Source organism: Leptopilina heterotoma, unplaced genomic scaffold (genome assembly GCF_015476425.1).
Source record: "Leptopilina heterotoma isolate Lh14 unplaced genomic scaffold, ASM1547642v1 Lhet_3, whole genome shotgun sequence".
Lineage (NCBI taxonomy): Eukaryota > Metazoa > Arthropoda > Insecta > Hymenoptera > Figitidae > Leptopilina > Leptopilina heterotoma.
Genome location: NW_025111003.1, coordinates 448,437 through 465,559, shown reverse-complemented (window position 1 = coordinate 465,559; position 17,123 = coordinate 448,437). Strand labels below are relative to the sequence as shown.

At 29.4% G+C, this 17,123-nt stretch overlaps 1 protein-coding gene across 2 annotated transcripts in view; it reads right to left on the bottom strand.

Annotated features, from left to right (window-relative positions):
* Nucleotides 1-1,174: 1,174 nt before the first annotated feature.
* The window catches only part of LOC122504492, a 31,154-nt gene continuing 15,205 nt past the window's right edge, over nt 1,175-17,123 (bottom strand). Inside the window, exons 4-5 of one of the 2 annotated variants that reach the window (XM_043615628.1) lie at nt 16,503-16,556; nt 1,175-4,050 (exon numbers count right to left, since the gene is read on the bottom strand). In XM_043615628.1, the coding sequence (XP_043471563.1) occupies nt 1,510-4,050; nt 16,503-16,556 (2,595 nt within the window). In that variant the 3' untranslated portion in view covers nt 1,175-1,509. The remainder of the gene's footprint in view (nt 4,051-16,502; nt 16,557-17,123) is intronic. The other variant, XM_043615629.1, reaches the window with a different exon arrangement.

Here is a 17,123-nt window from a genome sequence, read left to right as displayed (position 1 = left end):
TAAGTTTTTTAACAGCATCCGGATCTTCAGGATATCTTACGAACCATCCAAAAATATTGGGAAATTATGATATTCGTAGGATATCCTAGAGATGTCCTATTAAATCCTGATTTCTGGATATGAATATTATTTTCGAAGGGTATTCCATATAATATTCATTGCCGTTAGCTGCGTAAAGATAGAAGGAATGCGACTTACAATATGTTTTTAAGCACAATAGAGCCGAGTACGTAAAACAAATGCAGAATATTGGCTATATCCTGAATCTGTCTTATGTGCCTGGTTTATACAGTCTATAATTGCTTCCTGATATTGCAGAGTTGTGGATATTAGAATATTAACTTCAAATAAATTAAAATGCTTATCACACCGAAATGCTTTCTAATACAATAAAATCTTCTCTTATAATTTATTTACCTCACTGGACATATACTTTCGAGTGCTTTGTAACCAAGTTATTGTCTCTTTTTGAAAATCTTCAATGACAGTGAGAGAAAATTACGTTTTAGACATTGGTAAGTAAATAAAAGTATGCTTACCTTTTTTAAATTTTCTTATCTATTTTATACAGTTTTTACTATATGCTATACACATTAAAAAAATGAAAAAATAGGGTATTTGAAGAAAAACCAACATAACACAACTAGAAGTAAATCATACGTTCTCAATTCTTATCGATTTCCTACTGGAATTTTTAAAAAATTTGATAAAAAATTAGTTCTTAATTTGCACGAATATTGTATAAAATGTGTAAGGAAAACTGCAGTTCAATTTTCAAAAAAATATTACAGCAAAAATTACGTGCGGGAGTTTTTAAAAACTTACTTAAAATTTGTTAGGAAGTTGCACGATCATTGTACAAAATTCGTTTGAGAAAGAGGTCCAGTTTAAAACAAAATTTACAGCAAAAATTAAGTGCGGATTTCTTTTTAAAAATCATGCAAAATTCGTACCTAAATTTTATTTAAAAAAGTCGTAAGAATCGTTTTCAACTGGGTTTACACTAATTATAGTGAAAAATCCGGAAAAATCAAATGATTATAAGTAAAAATAAAGATATATTAATTTTACAACAATATTATATAATAGAATAAAATTATTTAACAAAATAATTAGGTGTAATTAAAATGCATAGTATTTATTAAGTTTACAATTCTCATATTCTTATGACTTATAATATAATTACCAAAACAATGCAAAACATCAAGGTAACAAGGTAACATACATTAATTGAAATTTCTAATAAATTATGAAGTAGTATAAACAGTAACAAATTAATGTTCTTTGTCAGATAGAGGAAAATAATTTGCCAATTAAGAGGCATGGGACGACGCCTATTATAAACACATAATTTATTTGATTTGCTTTTAATAATTTTTTTTAATTTGCAATAATTATTGACGTAATAAAGTGTTATTTATAGTTTATATTCAATATTTGAATAACAGAAAAAATATAACATTTTAATTATAGGAATTGACGTTATTAATGTAATTAAATTTCCGCCTATTAGTAGTAATATAAGTTTGGCACGGGACAAATATAATCCACCTTTCTAATTTTAAAAAAGACACAAATGTTTTCTAATTCGTCAACTTCTGCGACCATGAGAGTATTACTTATTTCTTTTACTTTTTGCAGATACGAATATTGATCTTGAATGAAATTTTCGGTACAAATAACTTTGTAAATTACGTGCTCTGTTTCAAGATTTTCATCAACAATAAAATTCTGAATTTTAATAAAAGTACCACTTTTTAGTTGCGCAAAACTATTATTTGTACGAACATTTGCATCACCTGACGTTGAAAAAATACATTTTCCTTTAACCATTCTCTTGTAATATACAGCATTTAAAGTCAATCCGAGTCGGTTAATCCAATCTTTATGCACTGGACGAGGAATACCAAAATATCTAGCAACAGATATTTTACATGTATGTTTTGTACTTGCCTTTTTTAAAGACAAGTAATAATCTTTTACCTTATCAGTACAAATAGGAAGAATGGTTTTGCTTAAAATTCTGTCACAATGTTCGTTGGAAATATTTCTACAAATTTGGTTTGATGCTCCTTTAGAAGCATTAATAGAACGAACTAATTTCCCATTACCTGTTTCAAACACGAAACAATTATGAGCCCACGATGGACCCCAATTCGACAGAGATTCAATCCAGTGCCAGAGCTGATGGACATTGTAAGTTAAGCTTCTTTTTGTATAATACTTTTCTGCATAAATTATAAACTTTTTAACTAAATACTCCATACGAAGCAAATGATTATGAGAAATGCATGGTAATAATCCTATGTAAAATGATTCGACAAATAAAGCCCAATGTTTTACCAGTTTCTCCTCGAAAAATAGTTGCATTACTGGTAAACTATAATACAAAATATAATTTTCCCACTCCTTGGCTTTCCACTTATGCCTGTCGGTAATTGAACGCGTTAAGCGCATAGCTTGGTGTGGGGCTGAAATATTATTTAAAATTTTGTCGATTTCTTTTGCATTTAGAGAAGTTAAATTTTCTTTCAGTGGGGATTTTTTGTCAAAGAGATAATTTGTAAATTGTGATGCTATCCCTAATCTTGCAAAGTGCATGTCATCTGGAATCATGGAGGAAACAATATCAAACCTATTGAGACTAGTTAAGGGTGACTCATGCAAAACTCCGTAAGTACAATTATCCTTCTTTTGGCTATTAGCAATAACCCCTTCAGTATTCTCAGCTTCTTCATCTTCTTCTACATTTACAGAGTCACTTTCAAGAGTATGATTTACAGCAGTAGAATACTGAATGGATAAAGTATCATTAGGATTACGTTTATCTCTAAGAAGATTTAAACACTTTTCGAAATGTTCTTTTGTTCGGTTTTTCGGTAAAGGATGTAAGAATGGGTATTTGACTGAACCACCAGTGTTTTCAGCATTTGGAGTCCATTCACCCTTTTGAATACACCAGTTGCATCCGTATGGAGTATTGAACTGACCTACACCTTGTAAAGGAGGACGAGCAATGGAATCTACAACACAACCGATTACGTATGGTTTGATGATGATAGTCTCTCCTCGAATTAAGCACGGAATTCCTAATCTAGAATACTCATTCATTTCGTCTACGAAGGAACGTAAGAAAACATTCATATCCGGTTTTCCTTTACCGAACCATAATCCGCAAACAATTGTTTTTGAAGTCCTAATATCTAGGGGTGACTCATTTACAATAAGATGAAGTGGATAAACTGAATTCTGTGAGTGAAACCTATTGAATGCATTTGCCCCATCTGTATTAAACAGTAACGACACGTATCGGTTTCTATCCTCAATATCTAAACTTTCAACAAAACATTTATATTTTTCCCCATCATAAATATCGCTATACTTTCCAGGTTCATGGACTCTTTCGTTTACAACATAATGATAATATTCATCATTATCTTCAATTATTGCTTTTATATCGTTGGCAACATTAAATGTAGAGTAAAAATCTTTAAATTGCATTTCGTTCAAATTGAATTGTTTTTTACAAAGTAAACAAGTTTTATGTTTATCTTGTCGAACAAATGTTCCAACGTATGCTCCACAATACGGGCACAGGGCATGGTATTTTACTAAAGACGATGAAAAAAACAATTTGTCTATAAGGTATCGAGTGTCAGGTAAGAACGATCGCACAAACATACAATTAATTAATGAAAATAAATTTGTTACTGCACTATGTGATAAGTTATGAAACAGTGCGTATTTCAATACCATCATGAGAATTTCACCTTTACTTACTGATATAGGTATATCAATAATATTATGCATTTCTTCAGAATTCAACATTTCTTCTAATATACTACTAGCTGTTCCATTTTCCTGATTATCTTCGTCGAAAGGAAATTCATTTTCGTAAAATTCTTCGTCACTCTCGTAAAATTCTTCGTCATTTTCGTAAAATTCTTCGCCATTTTCGTTATTGACATGTATTTCGTTATCGTGACAATAAGAATCAGGTTCATCAGATTCAGAAGCATAAACAGTGCTTCTAATTTCACCATCAGCTATCTAAATAATATGTTTAAGTGTACAATATGCAACAACAATAAAATAGAAATGAGTAAAATCTAAAATTTTCGTCTAAAACTAGAATTTTTTTATATCCGATAATCTCGAAAATGATATTCAAAATATAGATATTTAATATGTAAAGGTTGCAGCAAATGGCAATATGATTCACTGTCTCGTTTGAATTTCTGACTCATTTTAAACCTCACAATCAGAGTTGTAATTGCATTTGTTAGTTTTATTTTTAAACTTATAAAACATAAAAATGAAAAATATTTCTTTCTCCATAAAAATATTTAGGTATTTTGTTTGATTTTGCATTTTTTTGAAGCCTTGTCGTTTCACTGGAGACACAACGCATGTGCGTTACCACACAGCCACGGTGACTAGATAGTAACTAATCATACACGGAAAAAAAAGTACGTGAATCCTTCCTTGAAAATGCTTGACTCTTGGATAGGACACAAAATACAAGGCTGTATCATATACTTTTTATTAGAAAATATAGAAAAGTCCTAGAGTTATTCTAGTACTAGTATGGGCAACAGTGTTTTTTAAATTTTAACGAAAAGTCATTTATTCAGTTTTATAAAGTACGTAAAAGATTAGTTGACTGCGCGTGAAAATTCTGTAGAGCATGCGCAGTGTGCGTTGCGCGTTTCTACCCAAGGTAAATGCCAGCTGATCGTCTGTTTCCATTTGTGTTAATTTCAGATGTGAATATACTATTATTTTATGAAAAACAAATAGTGTTAATATATATTTGTCTTCAAGAATTGACTTTCAAAAAAATATTTTTTATTTTGTGTTTCTCACAAAACAGAATGTTATGTAAGTCTCAGTTTTCAGTGAAATAGCATGTCTCAGAAGTCGTGAAAAATTTCACCATGTGGTATATAAGGACAATTCGATATGTACTTTTAAGTGTTAAGTGTGTGTTTATATTTAAGTTATACGCGAATAATATATAATATAATATAATATATAATATATAATAATGTGTTATAGGTTAGTTCATAAGTGTTGACGAACGTCGAAAAGTGATACAATAATTGTTCTTTGTTTTGTGATTAATTATCCAAATATGTGAATGAATGAGTGAATCTCAGAAAAACTGTGTGAACAAGTGGAAATTATTTTTTTTATTTTATTTTATTATTTTATTTTCATTGACTGCTTTTGAAACTCTCATTCAAAAGTACTAGACAGTTTTTAGTATTTTGTGTCGTATCCAAAAGTCAAGTTCCGAGTCAATGAAAATTTCACGTACTTTTTTTTCCGTGTAACTGCAAGTTTAACTTGACGGCTTATCTTGTTAAAATTTAGAAAAATGTAAACTTTGGTGATGTGACAGTGAAACGATCATAACTTTTATAATTATAAAGTTACTTTAAACTTTTCTGTATTTGACCGTATGGAACATAAAAATTATTTTTAATATCTAATCATAAATGATTGACTAAGAGTGTTTTATTATGGGACTGGTGATTTGTTTTTTCATTACTAACTGGTCAGTTTCTGTGACAAGTTTTTCTGATCAGTGGTGGACCAGTTTTTCTAGGTGTAATCTTAAATAATTCTTCAAATCATTGACCGGCCAGTGTCTGGAAAGAAATTCTTATCACGATTATGATCAGATTTTCTGGTCAGGGACTTGACAAAAGTATTGTTCACAAAGGGGAACTGTTTCATTCAGTGAAACTGTCCAGTCACTTAATTAGTGTTTTGGTAATATTATCGCTTTCATACGAGCGTTTTTTTTTCAAAAAAGAGTGAAAAAGGCACAAAAAATACTTTTAAATTACAATTGGGTAAGGCTTTCTGAAGTGTACTCATGATTATCGAAGGGTATTTTAATTTTATTCAAACACTATATTTCAAAAGTAAATAATGATAAAAACAGCACCTGAAAATAGTTTTTTTTTAAATTGTTTTTTAAAAAGTTATTAACAATTTAATTTTTTAACACCTTTTTCGAAAAAAATGAATTACTCGAAAACTAATCGACAGAATTCGATAAAAGTTTAACCACTTATTTAAAAAATCTTTCTTTTTAAAACTTCAATTCTAGTTTTAAATTATCATGTAATTTCTTTAAATAATAGAAAATTTTTATAAACAAATGAAAATTTAAGCATGTTCTTAAAGAGATAATTAAATTTTCTTTACAGCATTTTATTCTACGTAAAATGTGGAACTACAGTAGGATCTTTCAATAGTGCAGTCGTCGGGAATATTGTGCACTGTTCGAAGCAAGCAAAAACTAAAACATTCAGGTCCGTGTCAAGAAAATTAAGGGTCCCCCACTACTAAATACCGGGCACCACTAAATTATACTAAATAATCAAATGAGCGACGGCACTGTATTTGACGTCATAGATTCCCTTTTCCTTTGCCCCCCGAAACCCCTTGTCTACTCAACTCACTAATGACTGCACTGTTCAGAACTGCACTATTGAAAGATACTACTGTATTACAAAAAAAAAATTTTAAAGCCTGCATTTTATTTACAAAATAAAGCTATTTTTGAGTGCCATATTATTCGCCGCATATTGGATCCGCCATTTTGAATTTAATTTGAATTAAAATTTTCGAAATTATGTATCAAATGCTTTATAAATGTCTTTGTAACAGCGCGTAACAAAAATAGCTGTAACTTGTAAATAAAATGCGGACCCTAACATTTTTTTTGTAAAACTTTTAAATTCTATATAAAATGCTATAAAGAAAATTTAATTATCTCATTAAGAACAGGCTTCAAAAACCATTGGTACACTTCAGAAAGCCTTACCAAATTACAATTAAATTACAACTTAAAACTTCTTTCATGTACATTTTAACTGCTCCAATTTCCTCAAGCTGATCGTACACGATCATATGTACTTTTAAGTACATAATCATGTACTTGAACTTGCAGGACTCTCACTCAGTTCATATTATTTATTAACAAATAAATTTTAAAACTCCGTAACTTCAAAAATTATTTTATCAAATTCAATTCTATTTCATATTTACATTTCTATTAATAATAGTAACATTTTGTGAAAGTTTCGAGAAAATTCATTTTTTGACCTGGGCAGTTGAGGAGTTTTGTCCCATATTATTATATTGTTCTATATGTCACGCTTCACAGTGAAAGGTATCTAACGCGTTTTTACTTGATTAAAAGTTTCAATTTTCAGGTAATTACCTGAAGTGAAAAACATTTTTCATTAAACATTTAATACATAAATTAGTTATACTACCGGTCAAAATTGAGAGACCACCCATTTTCAGCTGATTGAAAAATATTTTAAAACAAAAATTGTATGGAAACTAAATTTTTTTTTATTTTGTAAAAAATGTTAAAATTTTGAAAAGAAACAGATCTTTTAGAAGCCATTTGGCCAATATTTAATTTAGATATTTTTAAATTATCGTCATTTTCAATGTTTTACAAAAATTTGAATAACTTTTAAAATAGTGAACGCTTTTTAATGATCTTAGGCTTGTTTTAAAGGTCATTTGTTACACTAAAAGAATTACTTATAGGCAATAACGTGTAATTTTTTTCTTAAAAAATGCAGGCCGTCAAACTTGGACCAAAAGTTTGGTGAGTGGTTCCTCCTTAAGTCATGGGTTAATGGTATAGGCAATCTGTATTTGTGAAGATTTTGTACCCTGGAAGTGCGTGTCTGGATATTACCATATCATCTATGCTGCTCCCTATTTGTCTATTTGGTCAGAGGCAATATGTGTCGGTTAAATGGAAAAGGTCGGGTAAATGGAGCGAAGACTTAAGAATAAGATTGTCAGCAAAAATAAGTAAATCGACTGTTAGAAAGATTTATTGAATGGGCCCAAACGGCTTCGTATCGTGCGTCTTCCGTCGTTGGCAATGAATTTAGGAGACAAGCCAAATAATCCGTAGGACTATATTGGTTGTCTAGATTGGCTCAAGAACCCACCCAGTTCAATGACCGTTTCATTATCGGGAGGCAAGATCATTTCATCGATTGAGATCGTTCTGGGATCAGCATTTGGGTATTTTCTTTGCAAGTAGTTGCAAAATTTGTTTCTTTTAGGTTGTAATAAGGGGCAGTCATGAATAATATGTTCCAAGGTTCTCCTCACCGCAGCCGCAGCCTACCGTCGCGTTCCAATTGAGTCTTGAAAAAAGTTCATAAGTGGAAGTATGACCGGTGCGCAGTCTGGTTATTGTATTTATCCAGGCCCCCCTGAAGAAATGACATAAACATTAATAAAAAATAATACATTTAATGTATAGGGCTAAATTTTTGTTAAATTTAGTGCCTAGAAAAACATTTTTCGAAAATTTAACATTAGCACTCTTGCTCCCCATAAATATATACCTATCAGAATATGCGAACCGGGGCCGGGCCCCCCCTAGCCAAAAGTTCTAGCTACGCCTATGTATGAGATGTTCCTGAACTAAGGCCTGACCGTTTTGAACGTCATCCTGGCAAAATATCTGTGGTTGGACATATCCCTGTCTGTAAATGGCCAGGGATAGGCCAAATTTGTCAGTTATAACTAAATAATTATTACAATAATTAATTGCATTATTTTAGAAAATAATTATTAATTAATAAATGAATTTAATCAATATATTAAGTAATTATTTATTAAGACTTTTTTCAAAATTAAACAATTAAAAAAATTTGTTGTGTACTTATACTTTATAATTATTATAAATAAATTTATATTATTAATATAAATTTATTATTATTGAGAATTAATAATAAATTATTAATATTCATGTTAATAATTTATTATTAATTCTCAATTTTTAATATATTATATAATAATAAAAATATTGCTGTATCATTGACGCGTAGTAATTCTACAAGTTTTATTTCAGCTTGTGACACTTGAGAGTATTTAAGATTTGAGAGTCCCATGCGACCGTTGCATAGTGGTTACAGTGTGCGAGATTTCGGTACCCCCAAGCTTTAGGATTTTTCAAATGTCTATGTAATAAAAAATTGCGTATTTAATCTTTTGCAATTAATTATTATTTTTTTATTAATATTTGTTGAAATTATCATTTGGAACTGACCCGGTTGTCAGTCGGTAGAATTCCAGCGCTCAGCTGGCTATTAAATGAAAAATCTGCAGTCGGTAGAGTGCCAGGTCCCAGCCGGTTGAATTATACACGGAACGACTTCTCCCGGCCGGTCAGCAGGCGGTAGAATGCCAGTTCCGAGCCGGTTGCCAGCGAGCTCCTGGCCTAGTCACTAATCGGTAGAATGCCCGTTCTCATTCGGTTGGCAAGCGGTTCCCAGCCAATACAGTTACACCGGCATCAGTACGGGCTAGGATCCGCGCCGGTTGGAAATTTCCGCCTGGGGAGTAACGAGTTTTTTTAAAATTTATCAAAGCAATTTTCAGAAATTTGTTTTGTTCACCTAGAATCGGGTTTCAGACAACTGTGCATACTCTTAAACCTTATTACTTTCATTACTGTAGTCTTGTCGAACTAATCGCAGATTGTTCTGTTCATTGTTTCTGCGAGAGACAGTATTTCTTTGATTTGTAACACGACAAGATTTTCTACTTTCCGTGCGACTAGAATAAAGGCTCAAAACTATAAATATTTTAAAGTAGTACAGTAGGTTTCAATTATGCCTTCTTAGTTTGAACGTGTCGCACTCATATGTTTCCATGGAAACATATGAGTGCGACAAGTTTACACTAGGAAGGCATTTTTGAAACCTACAGTACCTTAATCCTTAATTTAGCATTTCTTTATATCATACTTTTAAAAATGTTTTATTTTAACGACAAAGCTTCCACTACTATTATTACAAATATAAGTAAAATGGATCTGTTTCGTTTAATTTTCATTTATTAGAAAAGAGATTAAAATATTTTTCTTAAACCTTTATTACTTTTTGTAACCATTTATTTTAAATATTCAAAACTTAGAAGTTGCTATAAACTACTTTGCTAAAATCAGAAAGTGTGATAGTCAGATCTTCAAAAAAATGATCAAATTTTTATTTGCTTTAAGTAACTAATGTTATAAAAATGATGAATAAACATTATTGAACTTTAATAAGAATAATAATAAACCTACACAAAGATCTTGGACTACGTTCAACCCAAAAGGTCTTGTCCATCCAATTTTTTCAGATAGAGTTTCAAGTGATACCACACGATAATTTAAAGACAAAAAATCGACAGATAAAATTTTAAATAAACTCAATTTTTACATCTGGCAACACTGAGAATTCTTCACCGGCCATAAATTTGGATTGTTGCGGACTATTTGCGGACTGAATTCGTAAATATTCAGGTTTACTCAGAAGTATTTTCGGATACAAGTTTTCATTTGAATTGAAATCAGACTAACGCGGATCATTTTCTGACCTTTTTCATACAATTTTCCATAGAGGTATTACAAATAGAGTGGGGAAGGCATAGGCGGTATTAAAACTTCTTTTTGCAACACTAACCTGTAAAATTGAATTTTACACACAGAAAACTGTGTGTAAAGTATTTCATTTTATAGCGGTGTGTAAAGTGTTACTTTACACACCGCTAGCAGTGTGTAAAGTGATTTTCAGTGCGTAAAATGATTACTTTACGCATTCTTGTGACTGTTTGATGAGAAACCATGAATTAAAGCTTTTAAACAACAATTTACAATCACATTTTTATTTTAGCTTCTAGAAAACTTCATTCAACAGTTCCCCCACTACACCTAAACTTTCAGTAATATTTACAATATTGCTGCAAGTTTAGTTGTTTTAGTGTTGCAAAAAATTTTGTATGACACTCGTGCGTAAATCAGATTATACTTGTGTGACTTGCAGCACTCGCCTTCGGCTCGAGCTGCAAACGTCACACTCGTATAATCAACGATTTTACGCACTTGAATCATAAATAACTATTCTGTAACACTGTGCGTATAATCTCGTGTTTTTACGCACACGAGTGCGCGGAAAGAGCAGGACTACTTTCCACACACACCTTATCCCTAACTGCTCTTGAGTACTGCTGCCAACTTCGAAATCCCAACATTCCCTTAACTCTAATGATAAAGCTATACTGCCACAGCTCACTCTCAATTCTCAAGGCCTTTCTCCAATAGGTTCCCAAAACTCTGAGTTTGTCTGCGAATGACTGCGTTGCGTTGATTCGAAATTTTTGAAAAATTGATGCTATACAACAATTTTTCCATCAATTTTAGAATTTTGTGTTAAAGTGATAAAACTTAATCCAATAATCTTGATAAAATATCAAAAAACTAAATTTACATTAATTAAATCTACCGATTTTTTTCTTTTTTCCCTATAATTATCATGAGGCATCACTGAAACAGTATGAAAAAAATTGGGTTAAACTTTCTCCAAAGTTAAACGCTTAATTATTCTTACCGTTGTATTTATATTTACGGTCTATTTTAAGAATATGTTTTGTTCAAGTATTAACTGTATAGCAGATATAAAGTTTTGAAGTATTTTATATTTGAACTCATTACAAAAATTAAAAAAATTAGACTAAAAGTGATATTTAATTAAAAAGTATTAGAACAAAGGCATTTTTTTAAAAACTTCTGTCTTATATACGGCTTTAATTTCCAAACTTTTATGTATTTAACATCTACAAATTAAATTTAAATTTTTTATGCCCCTCACAGACATAATGTTGATGGAGGATCAAAACAGATAATATTTCTGTTTCAAATTAATTTCTGTATAATCTCTAAGTAGAAAGAGTAATATTAATTAAGGAGATAAAGGATAATCCTTATTAATAAAATCAGATGTCTGTCTGTACATTGCTTAAAACTTCAAAATGTTAACATGATTAGTTATTATGGACATCAGGGATTCCAAAAATATTCTTAAAAAATTTAATGTATGTACGTATGTATGTACGTATGTATGTACGTATGTCTGTCACAAAAACTTTGTACCCCAATCACACAAAAACATGTAAATCGATTTAAGTCCAACTTGGTAGGTTATTAGGTATTGACCCAAGGAAGGTTTATAAATTTACAGATTTAAAAAATATTAATTAGAACGGGAGATATTCAATTTCTTCAAAAAATTCAAAAAATCGAAAATTTCAAAATTTTTAATTTTTTCATGGATTGCTTTTAAAGTTTCTATACTTGAGTATCACATGTTATTTAGTCACATTTTAGCATAATTTTGCAAAAAATAAAGTCCTATAACTAATATGTAAGTATACAAATGTTTTCAAAAAATCAAAAATTTCAAAATTTTACATTTTTCATGGATTGCTTTTAATCTTTCTATATTTGAGTATTACATGTTATTCAGTCACATTTTAGAATAATTTTGCAAAAAATACTATCCTATAACTAAGATGTAAATATAAAAATATTTTCAAAAACTTCAAAAAATGGAAAATTTCCAAATTTCACATTTTTAATGGATAGCTTTTAAACTTTCTAAAATTCAATATTATATGTTATTTAGTCAGATTTTAGCATAATTTTGCAAAAAATACTATCCTATAAGTAAATATAAAAATATTTTCAATATCAAAAAATCGATACTAATTACTATGAAGTTTAATTCAGTAGTATTTTTGGAGTCTCTGATTATTATTTTGACGTAAAAATAGTGTAATTGAGAATTATTTATCAAATTAATCTAATATTTTCAAGAATTTCAGAAATATTGAAAATGGAAATTTTTTATGATTAAAATGATTTCGCAGGATGTCAAGAATTGTAAGTCACCTCTGATACAATACAAGCATATTATATGCCACTAGGCAAAAACTTATATGTTAAAACGTTTTTTTTATTTTAACTCTAGATTTAACTTTTAGAGATGTTTTGAGCAATGTAAAGACAAAAGTTAACACGGTGTCTATTTTATTTAACAAAATTTCCTGCTTTGTCCTTTTTCACGGTTTATCTTTTTTTTGTTAAATTTAAATTTACTTGATTTTATCCATAAATAAATCTACAAATGGCTATAAAAATTTACTTATTTTTATGAAAATACTCTTTCTTAAGTTCATATAAAATATAGATTATATTACTAGCTGTCGTACCCGTCTACGACAGTTTTTTGTTTCTACTAATACATTTAACAGGGTAACTACCAAACGGGGAAAACTGGAAAAAGCTGGGAATTTTCCAATCAAATTAAGAAAAAGTTTCATTATATTAATTCGCTTTTAAAAAATTGCTTTTTACTTTAATTTTTATTGATGTATAATATTTATGAAAACAGACCCGGGTCAAAATTTAAGCCCTACTTTCAGTCTAAAATATAGGTCTTATGTTAGGTTTTAGCAGTCGTAACCTTTGCGATACAATTAGTTCCAATTAGACTCTACTATAACTCCAAAAACTGGGTGGGAAATTTGATAAATTTTTAATGCATTAATTAAAGTACTACAAATTGACAAATATTGTTCTCTGCATTTGAATTGGTTAAAATAACTAATTTGATAATAAAAAGTCAATCACTGATTCAAATAGTAATATTTTCCTACTGAAATAGCTATAATGGTACCTAACTAATTATTATTTTTTTCCGGTCAAATTAAATTCCTGAGCTATTTCCTTATTTTCCAAATTAGTAGACACACTGTTAAATGTATTGGTAGAAACTAAAACCCGTCGAAGACGGGTACGACAGCTAGTTTGTTGAATAAGTTTATGAACACAAGTCAATATATTATCTCATAATGTTCATACACTTATTAAAAATTTACAAAAAATAATACAATTAATTTTGTATTTAAAGTTCCAGTAAATATTATTAAAAATATAATTCTTTTAGAAATTATGGTTGACAGGAAAATTAAGTATTCGGAATTATTTGGACGTGATAAAAGGGAAGAATTTTGGAAATATTGGGTTGGTTTTTTAATCATTATTTTGTAATGGAAATTAAAACCGTTATTATTTAAAAATCTATGGAAGCGTAAACATACATTTTTAATTAAATATTGAAATTTGAATACTATAAAACATTCTTGTCCTCTTATAAATAAAATTTGCAAAAATTCATGTAATAAAAAGCAAAAAAAGTAGTAAGTGGTCGTTACTTTTCGAAATTTAAAATTTTTTTCATAATGGTCTGAACTATTTATTGACCTACGACACATACACTGGAGAGAAATTCCTGGTTCATACAACCAATTTTTCGATAAAACATGGTTAATATAAATTTAATTTAATCTAGAATCATGGTTGACACTGAAATTGTGGATGTGGATGTAAAGCTATAACATGTAGCGTTATCTATACGTTATCAATATGTTATGTATGATTAAGAGGTTAAAATTACACTACCGTCGAGAATTATCGGTACGGCTGCACGCGCACGGCCCAAAAACATACCAATCTTTAAATCACGATTTTTTTGTAAATACAAATGTCAGAAAATTAACAAATATACCATTCGAAAGATAATTAAATTCTACGATTAATGATACATAACTGAAAATTTTAATAATTTATACAAAGTTTGCAGCGATTGACAAATTTTACAAAAAAATTTAAAAAATAAAATTTTTTTTGAAATTTTTTCAACTCCTGCACATTTTTTAAAAATCGTAGAAAAAATTTGAAACTTATATAGGTGTGATCATTCAAGTCTCATCTTTAATTTAAGACCAAAAGAGTTCAAAAATCTTAATCGGTTAGCGAGATATCATTATAAACGGCAGAGCATTTTCAGCCAAAAACCGTTCAAAATCGACTAATTCACTGCATTTGTCAAAAAACATGCTCGGACGTTTATAATGATATCTCACGAACCGAATAAGATTTTTAAACTCTCTTGGTCTTAAATTAAAGATGAGGCTTGAATGATCACACTTATGTAAGTTTCAAATTTTTTCTACAATTTTTAAAAAATGTGCAGAGGTTGAAAAAATTTCCAAAAAAATTTTATTTTTAAAATTTTTTTGTGTGAGAGAGATGGAGATATATGTTTGCTATCATTTGCATTCATGGCCTAGTTACAAAACACAACCCAAAACGGTGCCATGGGACTCCACCCTAAAAAGATTTGTATCAACAGCATATATATATTGGGAAAAAATCCTGAACTTTTCAGGTCAAAAAATGAATTTTCTTGAAACTTTGCCAAAATGTTACTATTATTAGTAGAAGTGTAGATATAAAATATTATTGAATTTAATAAAATATTTTTTGAGTTACAGAGTTTCAAAATTTTGACTTTTTTGAAAATATATTTTTTTCGATTTAATATATTGATAAGTAAAATTATTCAAATTACAAGTGTGTATAGTGATTTTGAAAGGTTTCTACATGAGCTACAAGCTCATGATGAAAGAAAGTTGTTTTCTTTCAACTTGACCTTGAAATTCAAGGTCGAATTCTTAATTTCAATATCTCAAAATCGATTTTTAAAATTTTTTCACATAGGAAAAAAGGTAAGCTTTCCATTGGGATAGGTTAGAAAAAGATTTAAAAAATCGATTTTGAGATATATTGAAATCAAGAATTTGACCTTGAATTTTAAGGTCAAGTTGAAAGAAAACAACTTTCTTTTCATCATGAGCTTGTAACTCGTGTTAAAACCTTTCAAAGTCACTATACACACTTATAATTTGATTAATTTTATTTATCAATATATTAAATCGAAAAAAATATATTTTCAAAAAAATTCAAAATTTTAAAACTCTGTAACTCAAAAAATATTTTATTAAATTCAATAATATTTTATATCTAGACTTCTACTAATAATAGTATTATTTTGTAAAAGTTTCAAGAAAATTCAGTAACATAAATTTTTTGACCTGGGCAGTTCAGGGATTTTGCCCCATATTCACTTTTAATTTACACAGTTTTGTTAATAAGAAGAAAGATGAAAAAACATAAAATATACATTAAAATAAAAACTTGACAAATGCATTCTACGTTGTGTTAAAAGTCAAACTATAGCAGAAAGTATAAAGACTTACTGCGCTTACTCCGGACTACTAAACTAGAATTGTTTTCTTAAGCAATTTTAGTTAATATATCTAAATTCCTGGTTATTGTAACCATAAAACATGTTACAGAGACAATTTTAAGTTGGTCCAGCATACGGAGAGAAAAAAAAAGTTGTAACTGCTTTCTTTTGAGTCATCATGCTAATTTTATGAAGTCAAGTATTGATAACCGGAGAGCCAGGCCGTTTTGACTTGGCTCTCCAGTTGAGTCTTTAGTTTTCGTCAGTTAATTTACTACCGATATCGATCCAGCCATTGACACTACTTGAGGCAGCCAGGCCAAAACTGCCTGGCTGTCAAATTGTGCTGACTTGGGAATCAGAGGTTATGTTAACGCCTGTATCGGTCAAATAGTTTTAACCGGGGTCTCCGGTTGGTATAACCTTATTTTTTTCTCCGTGCAACTGCATTTCATTAACCACTTTTTTCTGGTTGTATTAACCTGGGTCAATTTCTCTCAGTGTATAAATTGCATTTTTTTTTCTTACCGCAGTGTTATTATCACATTCCATAAGTTCATCAACTTGATTTTCATTTGGCACCTGAAATAAAAAAATTTTTATATTTTCTTTTTAGTTAGATTGTAATTACATACAGAAATAACCTATAAGCTTTCATAAAACTTTAAGCAAATTTACTGCTCATAGCAAAATGACCTTAAAATTTCCAGTAGGAAAATTTGCAGCTCAGCATCTGCGTACTTTAAAGACATTTTGCTTTTTGCAGTAAGTATATGTATATTGCAAACCCAGTAAACTTACATGTTACTCAGATTAATTATTTACCTATGAATAAATACATTTCTATTTTCAAAGTTTAAATATTTAAGGGGAGGTTACCGTTCTCAATGATGAAAAATGCATGAAGTTGGGGAATTTATTTTTTCATATATACGAAAATATTTTTGGAATTGCGGATTTTTTATTTAAATATTACATAATTATATAAACTTTTTGTATATTTATATTTATTTATTGGTTTATAGACCTGTCTTCAGCCTTACATACTTGGCTATACAAGTGTTTTTACATTTTTCGTAAATTTTTCTCTTACAAATTTTTGCCTAACAAACTTAATACTAAATTTTGCGCCTACAGAACGTCTTGAAA